Raw genomic sequence first — 23299 nt, 5'->3', positions numbered from 1 at the left:
ACTGTTTTTGCAGTCCCTGCTGTATTTAACTAAGTACTTAAATCTGAAAAGAGTAACGTGAACCTCAGATAACTTTCTGTAACGCAAAAGTACTAAACCTGATTTTACTCCACTTGGAATGCTGTAGTCATACATAGTTCTATGAAGGAGTCTCTCTGAAAAGAAGTTCCCAAAATAGTCTGCATTGTGACTTGGGAGAGTGGAAGGAGGCAATTATACCATTGCTTTCCGAATAAAATAATGGTGGAAATAACTACACAGAAAAGGACTGTAGCTCCAGAGTTGTTATGGGTGCTTCTTAATGTCCAGTTACGATAAAATTTGAGGAGGAGAACAACTACAATTGCCAGTAAATGTGGTGAATTTTCTTGTTAATTTAAAAGAATTCTGTTTTAGCTTTAAGTAGGTACATTGAAAATAAGTACAATTTAAATTATTATTAAATGCAGTTTCAAGGGAAATACACTTTTCTTTGAAGGAGGAATACTCATAATTACAGGAAAGTTATGATTCTTCCTTTTCAGTCCTCATCACTTTTTTTCCCCACTGTAAAATTGCTGGGTTTGTTTTTAATTAAAAATTTTTAAAACATCTGTTTCTACTGTTGTTTTTAATAACTTAAAACCCCAAGAACTGATCTTACTGAGTCTTATTGGACCTGTAATTCCTGACCGAGCAGAGCTTTCAAAAGCATTTTTATGATGATGTGCAGAACAACAAAGCAGATACCATGTTACAAATTCAGTCTGAAATATTTAGGAGTATAAATAGGCGCTAAAAGAGGATAAACTCTAGCTTCTTTTCCAGAATCCTAATTCTGATGGTGTTTTTTGTGGAAGCTAGGGAAGTAACGACAGAACATTGACATGGCAATGGGTGGAGATGATAGTTCATTAGCAACTCTCTTTAAGAGTGTTTTCTGCTGTGGTGTATCTCTTCCTTGCAGATGTCATCTGAAGATGAAGGTGTTAGGTTTAATGCTTACAGGTTTAGTCTTCTGTTCTTTTTTATCTGCAGCTTCCCAAAACAGGCAGTTCTACCCAGGGACTAATCTATTTGTCTTCTCTTTTTTGGCGTTTTTCCCTTTGTCATGAATGTGACAACTGGTTCTTGGGTGATGTTAAAGGAATTATTTAAAAAAAGTGAGAGGATGAGGAGGTGATATACATAATATTTTCATGTTGTCATCTATAGACTTAATGGAAAAATACAGATAATATATCTATAGATATTTTTATTGGAAAAGCTGAGTAGGACTTAGAATGTGTTTCACCTAAGTGCACTGGTGTAGCAAAGACTTTGGATGGGAATGTGGCATCTTTGCCAGCACTTCCCTTATTTCAGTTTCCACGTGAGAAGAAAAAATTATTTACAGGTTCTTTCCTTCTATGTACTGAATTGCACGTGTCTTCATTTCTTTCATTTCCGTAGGAAATGAAGTTTGCAGTGGTCTGTGATCTACTTACCATATATTTACTCTGGTTTTCTTGCCCCACATGGTAAATTCACCAACACTGATGGAAAAGGGAGGGGAAACCCCTTAAAACCTGAGGAGGACAGTTTCTGAGCTTTAATATTATTGATAAATGTGTTTAACCTGTCCACTGAACTGTCGGGGACCTTCTTCTCATTACACCTCTAGCATTTCCTTCCTTTAGAGGGTTCTAATAAGGTGCACAACTGAACTTTTCATTTGAAGAGGAATTTGAATCTTAAATAATCGGATAATTGTGCTGAGTTCAACTTCCTGCAATAATCCTATAGAAAACACTACAGGCTTAGTGAATTTGTAATGACAAAGCCTTTCCTGTCCATCTTCTACATTCCTAACTTGCCTGGGTGCTAACTTCTGTTGTAAGGCAATGCTTTCAGGTGGAGAAAAGGTAGAAGTGAAAGAGGAGAAAAAAACGTTGGGGGGAAAAAGGAAAACAAGCAAGGCAGAAAACCTGTTATGACTGAGACTTCAAACAAGTCAAAAAAGGTTTTTTTGGGGAGGAAGTGTGTGCTGTGCTTCACTTTGAAAGCAAGAACTTAATTTTCTACCCTGAAGTAATAGTTGATTTCAGAGTTTAATTAAACAAATAATTTAGGTTCATACATTTATCAAAAAATAATGGATAAGGATTATGAAACTTTTTAAGAGCTCTGATTCAGGTTCTGCTTTTGGTAGGAGGGGTTGGGTTTTTTCCAAAACCTGAAGCTACCACAGTCAAACTGGAAAGGCTTGCTTTAACAGCTTAGTCTGAAACAGTTAAAGAAAATAAAAAGAGCAAGTTCCTATCAGTTTGTTTACAGTGGAAGTAGTTCCATGTGCCCATATGTGAATTTTTGCCGTTTGTTTGTTTTAATTGGGGGTGGAGGGAGATTTTGGGTATGGAAAGAGAACTTAACTTTTTTTTTCTCCTTCATTTTGCAGGATACAGGACACCCCTGCACAGCCAGTGATCCGAACACCTGTCTCATGCCAGTATCTCCTCAGCATTTCATAGATCTCTTCAAATTTTGAGATGTTCGGTAGCTGTTCTGTGTTTGTGGCCATTTTTGTGAAGAGTCAGGCAGGATATACTATGCCATGTGTGCAATATATTTAAGTGTAATGTTTTGTTGTAGCTTAAAAAAAATAAGATGGGGGAGATTATCAGTCGGGTTTATTTGGTGTCTTGTTTTTGTGCAGAGAAGAGCTGAGGGGGAGACATCTTTCTTTGTCAGGAAATCTGCAGTGGGCTTTTTCCAAGTCCAAGACAGACCATTTTAATCTCAACTTTAAATCCATTCTTTTGACGCCTTAATAGTTGGTTAAAATTATGTGGAGGAGTTGTGAAAATCTGGGGAGAGTTAAACTACTCTTACTGAGACCAAAGGAGGGGCTTTTTTATTGTTTTAATCCTTTCTTTAAGCCACTGTTTTCAAAACACCTCCATATAATTTGCACTATTAGAAAGAACAGGCCAATATTCTCTTGGACTCTTAATACATCAGTTACCAAGGTGGCATTAATCATTGTGAGCTAGTAAATAAATATAGCTGTGGCTTTACCTGTTGTTGAAACTATGAATGAATGAAATCAACCGATCTTGGTACATAATTATGCAAAAATATTTATTTTTCTTAAGGACTTCTTTAAATATATAACCTATCTTGGCACATTCCTGCATAACTCAAGAGACAAATCTGGGGCTACTGGGAAGTGCACTTTTTTTTTGATGGTAGCTACAGTTTACATTTATAGTTTGGTATGTCTACACATACAACTGGATCAATTAATCTTCTAAGAAGACTACATTATTGAAATGTAATGAGAATGGAGTTGCTTGTTTCCAGACTGGTACAGTGGCAGGAGATTATATTACCAACCGAGGTTCTAACCTGACAAGTCTTTACAAGTTATGGGAAACCCTGAAAGTCGGTCTGAGCTGAAGCACCTTCTGTCAAGGTAATCAGATGATAAATTCTCCAGGAAGCTATTTTCTTCTATTCTGGAGAACAAAATTGTTTGGCTTGGGCAGGTAAAGGAAAAATTAGGGAAGTTCTGGGTTTGTCAATGAAATCTAACAAATATGGAATGTACTATATTCTGCACTTGCTTGTTCTGAATCTAGTTTTGTACAGCGTAATAAATCATGGTTTTTATCTATTATTCCTAGGAGTCTCTTGTGCATAGAGATTAATCAGTTCAAATTGTCGAAGATCTTTCTACAACCTGTCCTCAGTAGTAATGGGTAATGGAATGAGAAGCATACAAGCAGTCCAAGTGCTACCGCTTTTCAGTAATTGGTTGTATTTGCACTTTTTTTAATAGGACAGATGGACTGTTAAGAGGCTGCATGAGAAGAGGGGTATATTTATTTCCTCAGGAGATAGTTTTATTCACTTTAACTTAAATGTCAGTGGTTATAGTGACCTAATCCATTGAATTTGCTGATAGGTGGATTTTTCAATACAGGGTTTTTTCGTTCTTTCAATTAAGGTGTCTGCTACTATGGGTAATAATTGGGTGTGGAGCCAATGCTGTCCATTCTTCTTCCTCTTCATTCAGAACATTGCTGCAAGCCTCACTTTGCCAGTCCAAGCACTGCTGTAGTCACTGGATTTGTTAAGGAACTAGAAGCATTTTAACAGCAATTTGCACCCCATTTATTTAACTTAACTAATGTAATAGTTGTGGACTTGCTTTCCTGTGTGACCCTAGATGACCTAGGTAACCTTGACAGTGGGTGGTGATGGCTGGCATCCATTAATCACTCCTTTACCATGGTTACAGTTTTGCTACCCTTCAGGAAACTTCCTGTAAGTATCTACATGGATGCTACCTGCTTCCTTGGAGAGTTTGAAAGACGGGTTCTAAAGTCAGAATTTGGTTTATTACTGCGCTGAGCTCTTCACCCATTGTGCTGACTGAAAGTCTCTTGATTGGGGACTGCAAGGAACCATCCCTCCTGCAGGCAGAATGCAGGCTCTGAAAGGACACACCATTGCCTAGGAAGCTGCCCATTACTAAAGATGCAAATAATGTGAAAATCAGGGAAAGGTATGGAGAGAGCTGAGAGGGACCTCCCCTAGCCTTTAAATTGAGGAGGAACATAGGTGACTTAAAGTTGCTTGTAAGAAGTTAAAAGGTTTGGAAAAAGCAGTATCTGTAATTTTCAGTTGTTACAGCTGTCAGGTGACAGGAGTCAGGCTTAAAATTCCTTTCCTTTTCACCACTTGCTGCCTTGCTCTTCTGTAGCAAAAAGCTGCTGAAGGATGGCAGTAGCTAGGATGACAAGAAGCAGGACTCTGGTTTGTAGTCCTGTATTCTAGAGGCTTCATTCTGCACTCGCAGGATGGTTGAAGGTGGAAGGGACCTCCCTGCTTAAGCAGGGCTAGCTGCAGTGAGTTGTCCAGAACCATGTCAAGATGGCTTTTGAATATCTCCAAGGAAAAAGACTCTGCCAGCTTTCTGGGCAACCTGTGCCAGTGCTTGGTCACCCTCACAGTTACAACATGCATTTCCTTGTGTTCAGAAGGAACCTCTTGTGTTCCAGTTGGTGCCCAATGCCTCTGGCTCTTTCAGTGCCCGGTGACACAAGCCTGGCTCCATCCTCTTTCCACCTTGCCTTCAGGTATTTATATACAGCGATGAGATTCCTCTGAGCCTTCTCTTCCCAAGGCTGAACAGGCCCTGCACTCTCAGCCTCACCCCACGGGAGAGCTGCGCCAGCCCCCTAATCGTCTTCATGGCCCTTCACTGGACTCCCTCCAGGAAGTGATTCCACATCTCTCTCCGAGTACTGAGGAGCCCAGAACTGGACACAGCACTCGGGTGAGGCCTCACCAGTAAAGGGGAAGGACTGCCTCCCTCCACCTGCTGGCAACACTCCTCCTGGTGTAGCGCAGGATATCACTAACCTTATATGTGGCAAGGGCACATTCAATTTGGTGTCCACCAGGACCTCCAGCTCCAAAAGCCAGTAAGGTAGACTTTCAAACTTTTTTCTATGTACAAAAAAAACCCCAAAAAACCACAACACATGGGCATGCTTGCCCTAAGAAGCATTTCAGTGCAAGTATATACATTATTTATTCTTTTTTACATATTAAAGACTGAGTATAGAATCACACTGTCATGAGCAGTGTTAACCTTTTAACACTTGGCAAAACTCAGCTTTGGGAGTCATTCCACAAGCTAGTTAAATATTTAGTGAATATATTACTTAAACTAGACACATAACTTATACCATGTAGTTAGTTCTAATCAAGCTATGCTATCAGATGCATAAGAAGATAAGAGTTTAATTGTATCACCTAAGCAAAAAGCTAAGGCAGTAATTTTGATCAACAGGATTTGTATTGTGGTGGTTGGTTTTGGTTGGTTTTTTTTTTTTTAATTCTGTTCATGAGATGGAAAGGGGAAAGGACTTCACCTTCAGGAAAACAATCTTGTTAATGTCTCGCCTGTAGTAAAGAATGTATTTTGATAACTGGAATCAATCACATTGCTCTTTACACCAGCACTTACTCATGCAACCTGAAGTGTTGTAACCCATGAGAAGGGTTATGCCTTAAAGTAAAACCTCCTGTCTTTGGGCTCCTGTGTGCTGGCCGTCATATGCAAAGAGGGGCAGGCACATTCTCCTAAAGCAGGAACGGTGCCTTGAAATATGTACCAAATCTACAGCTTTCTTCTGCTCCTCATCTTTTGTCCCAAGACCTGGATATACATACAGATTTTGCAGTGGCAAAGGTAAGAAACCATGTTCTAACTGTGGCCCCTACATGATTACTTCACGATCTCAGGTGATTTGGGTTTTATTTCATTCTAGTCCTGAAAAACAACCACCGATTCAAAAGCAATAGAGGCATTCTCTACTGCAGTCCACAAGGAGCCTGAAATTACAATTTTGAAAAATGGACCTTCCTTCCCCCTCCCCAACACCTGCCCCACTGGGAGTCCTTACCTCCAAACCCTGTCTCTGAGAGACTCCCGGCTTCTTGTATTACATTTTCTCCCAACAGTTTTGTTCTCCTGTTTCTGGGACAAGACAGTAGGCATGGACCTGTTCAGAAAGCACCAAGTGAGCCTTTCCATTTTGATGTCAGACAGGACTAAGTCTGGAAAAAGCAGAAGTGCAGAACCCTGCTCTTTCCCAGGGATGGGGAGCAGAGGAAACAGAAATTCATAAACTCACTTTTGGAGAAGGAAGAAGCAGAAATGTGAGAACAAAACTAGCTCAAAGAGATACCCCCTAGGAAGAGGATTGACAGACTTGGGGCATTTTGTGTCCTGGAAGGCAGAAGCAATGCAGGCTAGCAGAGAGGGGAGAGTGGAAGGGAGAATAGTAGCACAATGTTTTAGATTTGCCTGTTGCACAAATTAGCATATCTGCAGCTTTGTCAGTGGCAAAGAAAGAACTGTATTAGCTAAACAGTCTAGTATGAGTGTGTCTTTGAGCCAATAATAAGCATGAAAGCTCTTCATTCACTTGTAGAGAAAGGAGGCAATGAATAGGAGGGAAAATTTATTAATTTTGCATTTATGCTATTGCTCTCTAACCTCTTTGTCATGTATATGTACATATAGAAAGTGAGGCAGAGTATACATACTTCTTAAGCCACATCACTTGAAGTTAGACAACTGCCCTAGAAGCCGATTTCATCAAAAACCTTCAAACTTCACAAAATTGGTTAACTTCAGCATCTGATAAATCTGGGTTATGGGACTTCTGTGTAACAAACTAAGTACTTCATAGCTTCTGAGAGAAGACACGGAGTCACTCTGCAGTGGCTAGAGAGAAACAGGACAGTACGTCAAGCAGCATCCTGGAAACGGCCTCGGGTGCTTACCTTTCGCCCAGAGAGTTGAGCAAGACTTACCTCCAGCAAGGTCAAGCATACATGTCTTCTGGGAGCTTATCATCTGCACTCTTACTTTGAAAAGCTGAGGAGACCTCACCTCTTTCAGAGTCCATGAGAGGTCCTGTTTCATGCCAAATTTTCAGTTAGAACACGAATTTGGGGGACTCCCTGTCCTGAAAGCTACATTTGAGACTGTGTTGTATCCCATGTCACATTCACCCTCCTCTCCCCTGTGCCATGGCAGGCAGTGATGCAGCATCAGCCAGTCAGTTCAAGTTGCTGATCCAACCAAAATGAGATAATTATTTTTAGGGGTAATATTTGTGGAACCATTCTTCCTCAGTCTTTTCAGCTGAACCTACTGCACTCCCACATAGTAATTAATTTTCTTTAGCCCTCAGTCAGTATTTAATCACGGGGCTAGATGATTAAGGGTCAGAACATCACGGCCAAAAGTGGGCAGCACCTGCCTAGCCATGTGGCATTGTATGACGAAGCATATGTCCTTAGGAGAGGGGACTACAGTCCCACCTCCTGTTTTCCCAATAAGCAGTCTTGATGAAAAGAATTTTTTTTTCCTTCTATACGTTGGGGGTCAGTGTAAGCCTAGACCCTTAACATCCAACTAAGGCTGCCAATTCAATACAAAGATAGCACATCAATAAAGCAAACTATCAAATGTTTGTAAATAGTTGTTAAATTTTGGTTCAGAATATTGAAGTATTAGCTAATTATGCTATTCATTTGCACTGTTTCTATGCTTTCAGCTGCAAGGCTCAGGTCCAGCCCCTTAAGAGACACTGAAACTTAATTCCCAACTCCTGCAAAGTTCGGTAGGATGAAGGTTACCTTTAAAGTTTAGTTTCTGTACCCGAGGACATGACAGGTAAGTGGATTCAGAATGTGAGAGGTGAGAATGCCAGTGAAGGTGGGTTTCTTTTGGTTCCCATGGGCTGTTCTCTGTGCAACGCGCAGATTTGTCCCCACTGCCTTTCAGACATGGTGGCAATGCTTATTTCCCACAGGTTTATGTGTACATTTTTCTACAAATATGAATAAAACATGTTCAGCTTTACATTTGATGTACTTCATGGGTACTTAGCCATTGCGCCTTCAGCTGAAAGCCCTTCTAACAATTTTCAAAGCATACACAAACAGTCGTCACAATTCTAAATTTCCTTAATTTTTATATGCTCTTTCCACTTGAATACTATATTCCTATGGTATTTATAACAAAATAATAATGGAAGAACACTTAATTTGCTGAAGTCAGTTGTCATTCCCACATAATGCTTAGATGACAGAACAAACTTCTGCATGCTTGGAGCACCTCTCCCCCCGTTTCGGTCCCTGTTACTCCCTCAGACATAGCAGTTATTTTTAGACTTTTTCCTGCTGGAGACTTGTAAAGCTGTAAACCTGTAGTCCTTTTCTTAACTTGATGGTGTCCCTTTAGAACTTGGCTAATTTATAAAAGCAATACTTTGGCAGTATTTTCCTAAGTCGCCAAAACTAGATATACTCTACTACACCGCGGCAGCCCTGTAGCGGCGTACCCCAGCCTGTGACTCTGCTGGGTTTCCCTACTCGGCCTGATCCAGCGCCTTCAGCCGCAGCCCCTCTCCTCCTCCTGCACTGAAGCATAACCGTGTTCAAACAGCCACTGGGCAGAAGTGAGACCACCACTAACCAGGACGGTGTTGCTCCACTGCCTAGTTAGCCATTTCGCATCAAGCACAACAACTTTTAACAAGTGAGGTGGCGAGCACCCCGACCTGGAACACCTGCGCACTCCCCAAAGCCTGCGAACAAGGCTCTGTGTGCGAGGCCTTCAACCGGCTGCAGGTACGTGCATCATAGCCACAGGGAGAGACATCGGGCCACCCACCTCATGCACTTCTGCCAAGGAGGCTCTCACGTGTATTTTGAGAATCAGGCTCCACCAGTACGTCTGTGAGGACCCTTCGTCCAGCTTCTGATTGCTCGAAAGAGCATGCCTGGGGCAGGAGGTGGAAGCCGGGCGCAGAGCACTCAAACCACCGTCTTGCCCATTCCCAAACTGTCAAGTTCAAAGTGATGCTTCTTAAATTTCCAGATTCACAGGTTTAGAGGAATAAAACAAACCAAACCCAACCAATGAAAAATCAACCTTTAGCATGTCATTCATCTGCTAAGAGGGGGAAAAAGAAACATTATCCCAACGCTAACGGGGAATCATCAGGGAGGCCAGGAAGGAGACGGAAGGATGGAGAAAGCTCTTAGAGATCTCAGGAATCTGGTAAGACAGCAGAGAAGGGGAGGAGGCTGAAAGTACAGTATTTGAAGAAGAAACAGGATACTGGATGGAGCCCTTTAGTTCAGCTACAACTTCAATAGTTTAATCTCACCAGCACTTAAGTTCTTACTGCAGGCTGGCCAGATATGCTTTCTACTAATCCCCCATCTAAAGGTACAGTCTTCTACCACCTGCACTCACCACCTACATTTTTGATCAATTAAGTCTAATTTATAGGCATAGTAGTATGGAACAGATCTAGAGAAGTCCTTGCTGTGAGTTAGCGCACCGACGTTAAAGGCACCCAAAACCTTCGTTTTGTACCTGTGCACAGGGCACATTCTTTCCAACTGCTCATCACTGCCAAAAATCATGTTCTTGAAGAGGATAATCAAGAAAAAACACTGGGAAAGAGGACTAGCTGTATGCTAGTTCTGATCCTCTAACACTAAAGCCCTGGCCTAATAGCGAAGATTAGTACTACCCGCCCTAGGAACACTTTCAGATCTTCTGGACTTCTTACTTCTCTTTATACCATGCTTTATTCCTCAATGCCAGAACATCTGCTCCTTCACTTGTCTTGAAAATCTTCTCCTGTCCCCAGTGCAGCCAGTTCTCACCACAGAGGTCAGGAGCTCAGATCTTCTACTGTGGCTAAAGATGCCAACAGGCCGTCCACCTTGGCAAGAAGGGTTTGGTGCAACATGCATGAGCTCTCTGGCAGGCAGCAGCATGACAGCCACACTGTACGGGCAGGTTAACATGCTTCAGGAGATGGTAGAGTTTATAAAAGGAAAAAAGAGCAAGGAGGTATTTCATTAGGTCTCCAATTTTCACAATAGCCTATGTGCAGCATTACTGTATCTGCAGAATGACTTCTGAGAATCTTGTGCCCCATCCTATCAAACAATAGTTTACTTCCTAATGGGAAATGATGCTTGACTTGTTTTCCTTTGTTTGTCCTGCCAAATGCTGGTTGCCAAGTTTCTGTCTAAATGTTCAAAAGATAAACTGTTCACAGGCGTTAAACTGAAGGCAAGTCTGCCTAAAAGTGGGTGTCTATCATGACAGAAACAGCAAAGACTAGGTCTTTATGTAATCAGAGAGGACTGTCTTTGTATATGGGGACAAGTACAAAAATAAAACAAAGCAAAGAATAATTAATATTCATTATCTTGCACATAAGGAAGCTTTAGCAGTAAAATAATAACAATATACCAAGTACAGTACTTGGATTCTGCATACATGAGTCTCCCCTCCTTTCTCCAGCATGAACACACGCACCACAGTATTTTCTCCATCTCTCCAACACCAGAAGCCTTTAGCACCATAATCTTATGCAGAACTGCAAGACTCCTGAACAAACCAGATGATCAAGACAACAGCATTTGGGGGTTCAAGGAAAGAAGTACAAGGCAAGACAGGCCAGAAGACAGAAAGGAATCGTTCTGTATCAAATCTGAACTGGTTTACTATACAACCTCAAATATTTAAACCAGCCAATTCTCTGAAAAAATTATTTTAACTCAACTGTGTAGTCAGTCTTCCCAGTACAAGGGGTTAGAACAACTAGAAAGCAAAATATGAAATCATTATTTTCAATAATGGACAAATTAGTTTTACAAAATACAGCTGTGCATTTTTCTCTGCAGAAAGTAATGCTTTTTCTTTTCCAATAGCAAACTCAGAGTTCAAAACATGTTATTAAGCTTTCACTAGTGTTATTTGGGTCTCAAAAGCGCAAAAAAATTAAGTGCCAGCCTAGCTTTTACTTATATTATGGCCTTGAAAAGAATATAGTCACTTTCTTGCATCTTTTAGTAAATACTAGACACAGAACAGGAAAGTTTTCTTCACAAATACAGAGCAGGTATTTCTTTAATCAGTAGCAGTGATAACAGTTGCTAAGTATCATATGAAAAACATCATCTCCTCACACTTTGTTTACTATTATATTTTTCATATAATTTTCCATTATTGAAATCCCAATTTTCTGATTGTTTTCATACTCTTTTATTACTTTGTAACTATGTAAGAAACATTTTCTTTCCACTATTATGCTGGTTGCATTTACAATAAATGCCACTCTCAATTTCTACACTGGATTCTTTGCCTATCTGTCCAATTCCGTCTTGTATGCTACAAAGCAGTCATGCTACAAGAAATTTTTGAGAGACAGACAGATATCTAATAATACACACCTTTGTAAACTATCACCAGTGACTAAACCTTTTAGGAAATCACTTTTCTTCTTCATAGTGCTGGTTTCATTTCCCAGATACATCAGAAACCAACAAGCAGGCATTTAGGAAAAAAAACAACCAACACACCTTCATGTTCTTTTCAGACTATACAGAGGCAGGGACCTATAGTTTTGTCACGTGACATTTATATAAATTAACAAGCACTTCAAAATTTTTCAAAATTGAGGCAGATGCCAGGCCAAATTCACCTGGGCTGTGGGAACAGCTACGCTCAAAATTTGGCAAGGTCCTTGACTACCCAGGATCTGGAAATGCAAGTCCCTCCGCTTCCTTTCGCTAGCCCAGATGTACGCCTGACCCACCTGGGTACAGTCAGAGGCATCTCGATATAAGGGGTTTTTCCCCCTAAGAATGTAACTTGTATGAATAAAATTTTCTGTTTCCGCTAGTTCACACACTCTTGGTAAGAAACATTTTGCCTCAATGTCCCCTGCTAAGTCTATTTAAACAACAACAAAGCCAGCGGACTAAAGTGGAAGAACGAGAAGCTGACAATACACTTCTTTCTATAGCTGATCTACTGGTAACAGCAGCTGCATCTCACTTCTGTCACAGTCCAGGACGTGCAGGTCTCACCTCATTACGGGGCCAGTGTATGCAAGAGCATTCCAGGTCTTCCAGTTTACATGTAGCTGGTGAAATCCTTAGGGAAAGAATGCAGCTCTGCCCAAGCTTTCATAACAGCCAATAAATTAAAAAAAAAAAAAGTTTAAACCAATAAATACCAGCAAAAAAAAAAAATAAATAAATTGCTGTTTGTCAAACCCAATGACTTCTTTCCTGTGAAAGCAACGCATCATGCTTTAAATTGAGGATGCCGCAGCTTCTGAGATGGCATGATGCGCTGAGTTTGGACAATCACAGCTATTACTTCCTTGGCTGTATTCTACAAAGATGCACACAACGTCCACACAGATGGAAACAATTCACATGACAAATAAAATGGGACAAAAAAAATAATAGAAGAATAAGGCATTTCAGTTCAAACTAAATCTTTATTCATATGGAAAATAACTACTTTTCTTTTTGCAAATGATGCTAATAAATAAAAATACTCAGAAAGAACTTTGCTTAGAGTTAAGTGACTAGTTACAGCCACATGAAGCTTTTAATTCCCGTTAAAACCACGCCAACAATCATGCAGATTGGCTATGAGAAAGCAATATAAACTATATTTTATTTTGTGCAATCTTATCATAAATCTTAATGCTACCTTCCTCTAAACCATTTCACATAGATTGAAATGCAACTTCAAAACAAATACTAAGGGACATATTCTACACTTATTCCACATATGGAGCCGTGTATAGCTTAAGCCCGTAAATGTATAATGTAGTCAAGCATCTAAAAAAAGGTAAAAGAAAAAGAGGACCCCATTCTGAAAATTCAGACAAGTTTATAAACATAAAAGCTCACACCAGTGAGTTCTCAACAGACAAATACATTATTAAAGCATAACAATAAATTATATTAAATTTAATAACGTTCATCCTTAGAATGGTTATTTCTGAGAAATACCACTTGAAAAGCACACCAAAAACTTTCATCACTAGGATTAAACCTTAAGTTTACATATCTCAATTTCCCACTTCGATGCAATTTTGTTTTACAATAGGCTTCAGCGTTGTGAGCATATTCTTTACCGTACATTTAAAAACAAATTGAAAAATGCTGCAGTTAAGCTGTGCATCAAACACATCATCAAGGTGAGAAACAGGCACTTGACAGTATAATGTGCAAGGCAAAACCTTTACTCATCACAGTATAAATAGTTTCTTCAGGAGTGAAATTAAAAGTTCTCAGCCCATCTTTGAGAGCAAAACATTGAGGGCTGCTAGCAGATCTTTTTCCATTCTTTTAGGTCAGCACCAACAACCAAATTAAATACTAGCTCATGCCTTAGAGGGTATTCCATGAACTATAAAATGCAGCATACTTTACCCAAGAATACTCATTCTTTCCTATAATTAACCTCAGCATACGTACTTGCCAAAGGCAAATACAGAGTTTATTCACAGACTAAATGATGCGATATAAATGCTAACTCTTTCTCCTCTAGTCGTATTTTTCTTAATATATAATGCCAATTTTACAAATACATTTGCCAGTTATAAGATCCTGTTTTGTAACACAAAACGCTGATGTTCTTTTATATAAACTTAAGAACATTGCCTTTTAATATCCTACTAATACTGGGGGAAAAAACAAAGCCAAAGACATTTTGCTACAGTTTCCCTCCAGGCACATCTCAACAGGAATCTCAAAAAAATAGCTATGCAGGAACTGTAAGCCAGAAATATTTACGTGAAATGGAAGAGAGAGGTGAGATCTAAGAAAGGGGTAATGTGGCCGTAACAGAAACATGGTACAACCTTAGAAGAAAAGTGCATGCATCCCTTTTCATCAGCATAAGCTTCTTGCAAAAACACGTTTACAAGACATCCATTACACAAAGGTAGATGGTTTCTTTCAAAAATGCTGATTTTCTCCGAAATGCTAACCTGACCTTCCGACTGTACCGGCCATACTGCTAGGCAGTCAACAAGTTTTCAGTTCTGTTACACCAGTTTAACAATCAGGGGAGAAAAGGCCTACTGTTCATTTTTTCTGAAACTTTTGGTTTGATTTTTTTCCATGAATGTTAAAGTAGTATTTATATAGGTCATATAAACAAAATGGAAACCAACTTTGGATCTGACATCAGCCGCGCTGCTAATGAGAGACAATATGCTAGAAAGAGGCACTTTTAGTATCGTATATACATTTCAAATCTCAAGTTTAACACTTCACCTTCTTTTACCAAAAAATTAAAGTATCAGTAGCTAGTAAGACAGAGCTTTATAACAACAATGCTTCAGAAGTTGTATGCATGCACATACTTGCAATGGCTCAGTTACTCAGTTACCCTGAAAATGCGGGAGTGTAATTCAATCACTGCTTATGGGGCAGGAGGGGAAGGAACAACACAGTACAAGACAAAAAAGTTGTTTATAGAACAAGGATCGGCTACTGTAAAAAATGAAAATGTATGCCCTTCCATAAGAAGCAACTTATCCCTAGATTCAGCACTATGGGTACTGAATATAGAGATCATCTTATACTCTACTAACTGCTGCTTTCCAAATTTTCAATCATTTTTATTTTTGGCATAACACGTGTCTTAAAAAGTGAGAAGCTTAGCTTTGTCAAACAATGTTCAATATATACATATGTTAAAAAAAAAACCAAACAAAAACCCCAACAAACTCTGGAAGACCCATTTGACCTGACTATTGGTGAAGATCCTGTGGCGGAAGGAGTTACATTAGAATAGTATTTTCCTATTTCATACGCAGTATAGCACATTGTGACAGTTGAGCATCTTGTTTGCACAAGCTGAAGCATATGCTGAGGCTGAAGATTTGGAAAACAGTCTACTAAGTATAAGCATTCTCCCTGCAAGCGACATATCAGTATTCTTAGTTAAAAAGGGACAGCATCAAAACTAAAATTTTGAGTGACCCTCAAACACCAGAAAAAAACCCAGGACCTCAAGCTAGTGGAAGTTCCTACATAAGGCAGTCAAATTTACAACCAGTGTATACATTCACTAAGGAATTACATTTTTTTGGTAAAACCAACAATCCAACATACTGCAGAGTCTGAATGTGAAATATAGGCACAAAATAGATTCTCTGTTTTTTCTTTAAGTGTGGAAAACATAGCTATTTAACAATGTAATAGGAAAATTTACTATCAGATGAGCAAAAATTTGTAACAATCTGAATAAAACAAAGTACTGTATAAAGGTGCAATATTGAGCAGATTTGATTTTGGTTTAACCATACAAGTAAATCATGGAACCTTTCTCTTCTTATCTATAAAGCATTTCACATTACTAGTATCATTCTAGTTCTTCCCAGTTGTCAGTAAGGTTACCTTTGCTTTGACGTCTAATACTAACCAGCTTTCCAGCTGATTTGATACTCCACCTGGAACTGTTTCCTGAGCTGGCCAGGTTTGTGTATTTTGTGGAGCCTTTGGTTTCATCTTCCCAGCCTGACCAGGCTGTATAGTCATTTAAAGTAGTTGCTGCATCACTGGTAGAGTCAGCAGTGGTAATCTGCGGTGGTTCCCATCCCTCAATCTCATCTGGTTTCCTAGATGGGACATTCTGCTTTATCACCAAACTGTCCCAAAAACCTGGCTTCTTTTCAGACTTCGTCTCCTCCTTTAACTTTAGATTTGTTCTAGAAAGTAAGTGATGAGGTGATTAATTTCTTCATTTAACAATGCACTTAATACCCCACCCGCCCCATGAATTACACAGAACTGCCTTTGGAACTGTATTAAGTATTTTAGCCTGCGTTAGAACAATTTAGAACTTTAATCAAACTAACCCAAAAAACAAACCCAGAGGAAGGACAGCAGAAGGAATATGAAAATGTTTTTCCTACCACCAGCTTTAACAATCGCTCACTATGTTCCTCAGTTTCATATACCTCTTATCACCTTGCCAGTTAAACATTATATCCTAAAATAGTTGATGCACACAGCATTAGGGCTTTTAAAGATACCGGCATTTATTTCATAAAGAACTACACAATATTTTGAAAACAGTTGTTTTGTATTTATGGTAAGAATACCCAAAATTCCCCTCCCAAAAACAAGAGAAAAAACCAACCTTAGTTGTAATTTCTCTCTCAATGAGACATTGGAAAGGCTACTCATATTACCACCTTTCTTACCCCATTAAGCACCTTCAATCTGAATTATTTCATATTTACAGTGTGGAGTACTTAAAATACAGAATGTCAAACATTTATGCATAAGTTTACATGCAGGGTTATGTATGTAATCAAATAATGGACCATAAGGAAAGGCTGAATACCGGTGGTGAAACACACAGCTTTCAGCGTTCAATGAGCTAAACAGCAAATTAAAAACATTATCTGCTAATAGCATACAAATTCCTTCTCCACAAATAAAACCACCACTGAATTTTTTTTAAATATTTCTATTAAAAAAGCTTTTTTCCATTAATGAAAGCTTGACAGTAGCATATTTAAAAACAAGCAACTGAACCAACACTTTTAAATTACTTTACTGAATTCTGGATTTATGATTATTCAGAATTTTCATATTGCTAAAGCCAGTCACAGACTCTGAACACTCTTCTCATATTTTATGAGTAGTGCACTTGAAAAGTTGCATTTTTCTTTCAAAGTAAAGTAAAAACTATGATATACAATTCTAGGAAAATTTCCCCAAACTTAAAATACAGGCCATTTTCACAGTAATGCTAAAATAGCTCTCCACGTTTGTGGTAGCTCTGTTTTCATACTTCTGCTCTCTCACCGGGTACTTGATTCTTATATTCAGCATCAATTGCAAAGGATCCTTCAAGCAACCTAGCGTCCTAATAACACCAGAAAATTGTACAGGGACAGTAGCTGGGAACTTTTGGAAAGTTTTATTGAACAGGTTCAAATGGAAATGTATGTATTTACATTCTAAATCACTTTGACATATATATACACACACATATATATGTTTTCACACACACACACACACCCATGCACATATATATATATATACACACACATGCATACTGAAATATATATATTTCAAAGTAAACTGGAAAGAAAACATACTATAGCAAGTCTTATCAAAGCTAACATTTGGCTGGAACAGCTATACTGATGAGTAGCACATTTTTCCTATTTGTAACTAAGGTAGGTAGGTAGCATGCGTAGGTAAAGCCTACACGTACTTGTAACAGCAAAACTGTACTGGGAAGAGGTCTGTTCTGTTCAGAGAACAGCTCTAACCGTACCAGCAGTGCAACTGTTCCAAGCAAACACCTCAGCTCTGACAGGAAAGATTTGCGCATCCTGGCACAGCTACTTCACTTTTTTACATGTAGACAAGACTTCAAAGGAGAAAGTAAAGCATGTAAAAAAAAAGGGAATTTCTAAACCAAACCATCACTAATCCTTAAGAGGAAAGGGTGGAAATGACCCTTTTTACTCAGAAACCTTTACTCCTTTTCTACAGAAAAAAATCATCATGCAGCTAAATCCCCTTTTCTTCCTGACAGACCAAAAAAGGTTATCAACAATATCCATCCTGTCCTAATACAGCATGCCTTATTCATCGTAAGCTTAACACCTATGTGATTTGGAAATGCACATAAACCTTCTTCTGTGATTTAACTTCAAGAAGTTGAACACTACTGTTTCTCAGTGTCTACTTTCACTACTTTGCACAGCTATTTTCTGTTCCAGTTTGTGTATCTTAATAGCAGATAGACCAATTGGTTTGACTCACCCTTTGGATTTTGGAGATTTACATTCTGCTAGCAATTGCTGTTCATCATCTTTATTGAACATAGACGTCACTTCCTTCCAGCCTCGGAAACTCGCACCTTGAACCTATACAGAAAAGTAAACATCCTCAGAAATGTGAGTTACAGACTTACAAGCACAGAGTGCGGCTGCCAGGCAGCAGCAGCCCTACCTCTGGTGTGCTGCCCAGCTGGGGGCACAGCAGCTCTGTGCAGCCCGCAGAGGACAGCCACATCCTCGAGTCAGCTGGGTTACTGCAGCAAGAGCCCTTTCCTGCAGAGCAATGACTACAAAACCTTGCCGGTTTGCAGAGTGATGCAAGTGATGGTGCCAGTGTGTACAGCTGGGCTCCTGGATGCTCTTCTGCAGGCAGGAGCTGCTGGCTTCATTTTAATATATCACATTAAGAAGGGAATCTAGGCAGCTTAGGGAACAGTTTCAGAGGCTTCAGTAGACAGAAATTAAATGAACAGCTACTGCTAGAAGGGGCTACAACAGATAGGACAGCCAGATGAATTATGAAACTCTTAAGATTTAACCTGCTTCGCACTCAACGTTCCTATTTTTAACTCACCAAAACTACTACTTCTGGCCCCAGGAGCAAAAAGGGCGAGAGCACTGGCTAACCAGTGGAATATAACACGTGACACTGGTGCACTACTGTGTAGTCTCTAAATTTACTGTGACCATTAAAGGTGTAGCATAAATTACTATTTCAACATTATTAAAGATTTTATTCCCTCTCCCCTAAAGCAAAATAAAACAGGTAGTGGCTTTTTGTATGTTGATAGCGTGCTTAGGGACTCTTAACAGAAATGCTCGCGTGCATGTCAAGCACAGAGCATGAAAGCTGCTGTTCTTTCTTGCAGGATCTAGGAAGAATGGCAGAGCAAGTCTATCAATGTTACTTGATTACATTAAAAAATAAAACAATATATTATGAGGCATAATAAACAATCACAACAAAATCGTAGTTGTCGATACAAGCAGAGGCTAATTATTATACTTCATCCTTTTTGCAGAACTCATTGGTGCAAATAGTATCAATTTAACATTTAGGTTTTAACTGATTACAGTTTGTAACTGGTATGTCCGCATAGGCCTTAAAACACGTGAAACGCCACCTACAAATTGAGCACAAACACCAGACAGGAAAATACTGGTACCGCCAACTCCTCACCTGGAAGATACCCACAACCTCCACCATTTACAGCACCCTTGTTATTGCATGTTAGGCATGGAGTATTTCCATCTCCTGTTCCCCCATCTCACTCTGTCCTACACCTTCACTTCTCGCCCACCTTCCCTACTCACATCCGAACTGCCTCAGCCACTCCAGCTCAGGAGACATAGCAGGTCCATTTTAGGGTCAGGAGGGAGGTCTAACCTAGACTCAGTTTCACTTTGGTTAGATGCAAACATGGATCCAGCTTTGGGCAAAGCTCTGGAGAACTCTGGAAGAGGGAAGGCTGAGCAAGCCCAGAGCAATTTCCAGCTCTTGTTCATGATATATGGACAGACCAGGTGCATGAGAGACAGGTTCACCACAACCCAGGCCTCCACAACTGTGCTGCTCGCGTCTTAAACCCATACCTAGTCTCACCATAAACCACAGCATTCCTCATGGCTTCACAAGCAAATGAACAGCTTCTATGTATTTTTTCCCCACTATCACAATAAAGTGAGTACAGACATAATAAGCAAACTCTCACGTTTAATTTAAACATACACTTTCTATTTTTAATTGTGTTAAAAATATAGAGACAGCCAATTTCAACTTTGCATCCCTGTGGCTGAGTCGCCATACCCATCTCAAAGATGACTGGTACTGTCGATAGTATAAACCAAAACCTGACAAACTGCAGATGATACCTTCAAACAGGTACCTCGCTATACAAAATCCTTGTGTTTAAACTATCAGCCTCTCCAAGCAGTACTCAACATTCAGCGCTTCCATGGTGCAAATAATGGTCTAAAACGTCAATTTCAGTCTATAAAAGGCTTAACCCCGTTATCTGTTTTTGTTGGTTCAGTTTAATTCTTGAAGAAGTCTAACATAATGACTTGTTACCCTGATTCGGCTTCCTCTTACTGGAAAGTACTTCATCCACAACAAACTTCCAAAAAAAAAAAAAAAAAAAAAAAAAAAGAAGAAAATAATCTCCAAGAAGTTAGCTCCTGAAGGATGAAGTTTGTTTAAAGAAAGAAGAAAAAAAAGAGAGAAAAAAAGAGACACACCCTAGAAAGCACTTAGCTTTTCATACGTTCAAAAAATCCTTCACCTTCTGTTATCTAATTATACTATTTTAGGCCTTTTGTAGGAAGGAACCTTTGCTACTATAGGCAAACCCACAATTAAAAGCAGCACATAGGAACTTACTGCCTTAATCCTTTAGGCCTTTAAACTGGAAAAAGACCCAGTTATACCTCAGTGATCTAATTTATATATGTTTGTCTTTCTTCACTAATGATGTTTCATCAAGCCATTGCCACATAATAAATCTGTAGATTAAAAAGAAAAACAAAAAAACCAAAACACCTTGTTACTGGTTTTCAGATCGCAATTTAATATAGAGAACCATCTTAAATCATACATGCCTTTACAGAACAGCATCAATGAAAGACTATTTGGATATAAGCATTCATTATTTATTGGGGTCCAGCAGAGGGCTACAAGGATGGCAAGGGGACTGGAGCATCTCCCTTGTGAGGGAAGGCTGAGAGAGCTGGGCCTGTTTAGCCTGGGGAAGGGAAGGCTGAGAGGGGATCTTACCGATGCCTGCAGGTACCTTAAGGGTGAGTGTCAAGAGGATGGGGCCGGGCTCTTTTCAGTGGTGCCCAGCAACTGGACAGGAGGTAACAGGCAGAAACTGCAACATAGGGAGTTCCACCTGAATATGAGGAAGAACTTCTTTCCTTTGAGGGTGGCAGAGCCCTGGCACAGGCTGCCCAGGGAGGCTGTGGAGTCTTCTTCTCTGGGGACATCCAAAACCTGCCCGGATAAGATCCTGTGCAACCTGCTCTGGGTGACCCTGCTTTAGCAGGGGGTTGCACTAGATCTCCAGAGGTGCCTTCCAACCCCAGCCATTCTGTGATTTATACACACACTTACACTCAATGTAAAAAAGGATATACCTACTTATACACCTTCTTTTAATCTAGAACATCATATGTACTTCACCAATACGATGCCAACCTTTGATGCACTGCTTTGTATACCCAAGCAAACCTCCAGGAAAAAAAGGAAAAAAACACCCCACAACCAAAACTATTTCATAATAAAAGCCTGTTAATATCTAGCCACAAGCTTTCCATATTTTTAACTTTAGATGTTTTAAAATTTAGGCCCTATTCTGACTTACAGGTATCTTTAAGAAAAATTATTAGAAAAGTTCTGTTCATCGTCAAGCAGATAGCATGTACAGGTCTCCAGCTAAAATTTTACAAACTCTGCACTCTTTCTACCGGTATGTAAATCAGTACCTATGTAGACACTATACCATTCCTTCAATATTCTCATAAACAAGTACTCTCACAATGGATACATGGCATTTGGTAGGTACATACAAGGTTAATAATTGTGTAGCAGATTCTAATTTATTTATTCTTTTGACAACTAGTCCTCAGGGGAAACAGACAATAAACCTTTAAGACATACTTCCACCACTTAATTATTTCGGGTTTCCAAAGGAAACACTGCCAGGATAACCTACATAACAGCACCAACGTCCAAGTAGACCATATTTTGCTAATATGTGATAAAACTCACTGCACAAAGGCTACTGCATATTAAATGGACTAGGCTTAAAAAAACCCCGTAAGTGCAAGAGTAAAACCAGAACCTCTGCCTACCACGCTTAAGCCTCCTCTTCTACATCTGCCCGAACCAGCGCTGATCTTCTGAAGCATCTTTTCACTCAACTGAAAAGAGGCAAACACCTCACTCTTGACAGTCTTCTCAGTGGTGCCATACTTAAGAACATAAATCTTAGCAAAGGAGGAGGTCAAAGAGGCTTTTTTCCAACTACTGAACTGTTTAAGACAACAATCCTTGGTTTTGACTAGGGCTGTCATCTAACTTTCTCATGCCCTAAAAAAAATTCCTCAAAACATCTGCATTTCTGTATTTCTTCCAGTGTTCTTCAAAGACTCTTAACCTACTGACAAGCACCACCACCAATGTAGCTTGAACAGAACTGCATCTGCTGGTAGGTGTAGCTGAGGAAGGAGATCTTGAAACCACCATTTTTTGAAACCATGTTTGACATGCAGCAGCTGCAAAACCAAAAAACGCAGGAACCATCATTTTTATTATGCCAAATTCAGACAGCAGACCCAGAAATGGATACTCTCTATTTAGAGGGATGCACCCCTCTAGTATCTCAAAACAATGACTCTTGATGTTAGGGGAAGAGGCTCTAGAAACTGGCTATGCTACGCTCTCCCTGAACAGCATCTCCCATCACCACAGTCAAAGACAGACTGCCAGAGTAGATGGGCCAGTCCCTCAATCAGCCAGGAATTTCTTACATTCTTACAGAGCACACAGAGAAAGACTCAGATTCTAGAACAACTGGCTTTCTTGCAATGGATTTCAAAGGAAGGTCATTTTAAGTAAAGAAGAGATGACACTTGAGTAAGCAGAGTCCTCACCACACCAGAGATTTTGTTTTATGTAAAAAGATTAAAGTTATGCAAAGTATGAGAATACAGTACTGATATGGGCTTAAAAGCATCAAGCCACTTGCAGAAGTTCCGTATTTCAATTTTAGGATGTAATTGTCTACACAAACCTCACAATTACTACTGCTAAAATTTTCAAAAAAGTTTATATACCTAACTATCTTGTATTCTCAAACCTTTGAGGTATTTTTGCATGTGTCAGAGGAAAAAGAAATAATTCAACATTCAAAGTTCACAGAATCACACAGCCTTTACAGCTGGAAGGGACCTCTGGAGACCATCTAGTCCAACACCACTGTTCAAAGCAGGGTCAGCTCGAGCAGATTGCCAAGGATCACACACAGCTGGGTTTTTAATATCTCTACAGCTGAAGAATCCACAAACTCTCTGGGCAACCTGTTCCAGGGCTTGACCAC

The 23299-nt window shown here is 39.6% G+C and overlaps 2 protein-coding genes across 7 annotated transcripts in view; one reads left to right on the top strand and one right to left on the bottom strand.

Annotated features, from left to right (window-relative positions):
• Positions 1 to 3637, top strand: part of FBXO25 (F-box protein 25) — a 29816-nt gene extending 26179 nt beyond the window's left edge. For all 5 annotated transcript variants that reach the window (XM_055713746.1, XM_055713745.1, XM_055713744.1 and 2 more), the window contains one exon: positions 2417 to 3637. In XM_055713746.1, the coding sequence (XP_055569721.1) occupies positions 2417 to 2506 (90 nt within the window). In that variant the 3' untranslated portion in view covers positions 2507 to 3637. The remainder of the gene's footprint in view (positions 1 to 2416) is intronic.
• A 9212-nt stretch (positions 3638 to 12849) lies between these two features.
• Positions 12850 to 23299, bottom strand: part of TDRP (testis development related protein) — a 28563-nt gene continuing 18113 nt past the window's right edge. For both annotated transcript variants that reach the window (XM_055713747.1, XM_055713748.1), the window contains 2 exons: positions 18184 to 18287; positions 12850 to 16103 (listed from right to left, as the gene is read on the bottom strand). In XM_055713747.1, the coding sequence (XP_055569722.1) occupies positions 15758 to 16103; positions 18184 to 18287 (450 nt within the window). In that variant the 3' untranslated portion in view covers positions 12850 to 15757. The remainder of the gene's footprint in view (positions 16104 to 18183; positions 18288 to 23299) is intronic.

This window comes from Falco cherrug, chromosome 6, assembly GCF_023634085.1.
Source record: "Falco cherrug isolate bFalChe1 chromosome 6, bFalChe1.pri, whole genome shotgun sequence".
NCBI lineage: Eukaryota > Metazoa > Chordata > Aves > Falconiformes > Falconidae > Falco > Falco cherrug.
Note: the sequence above shows the minus strand (reverse complement) of the source record. Positions and strands in the feature narration are given on the sequence as shown.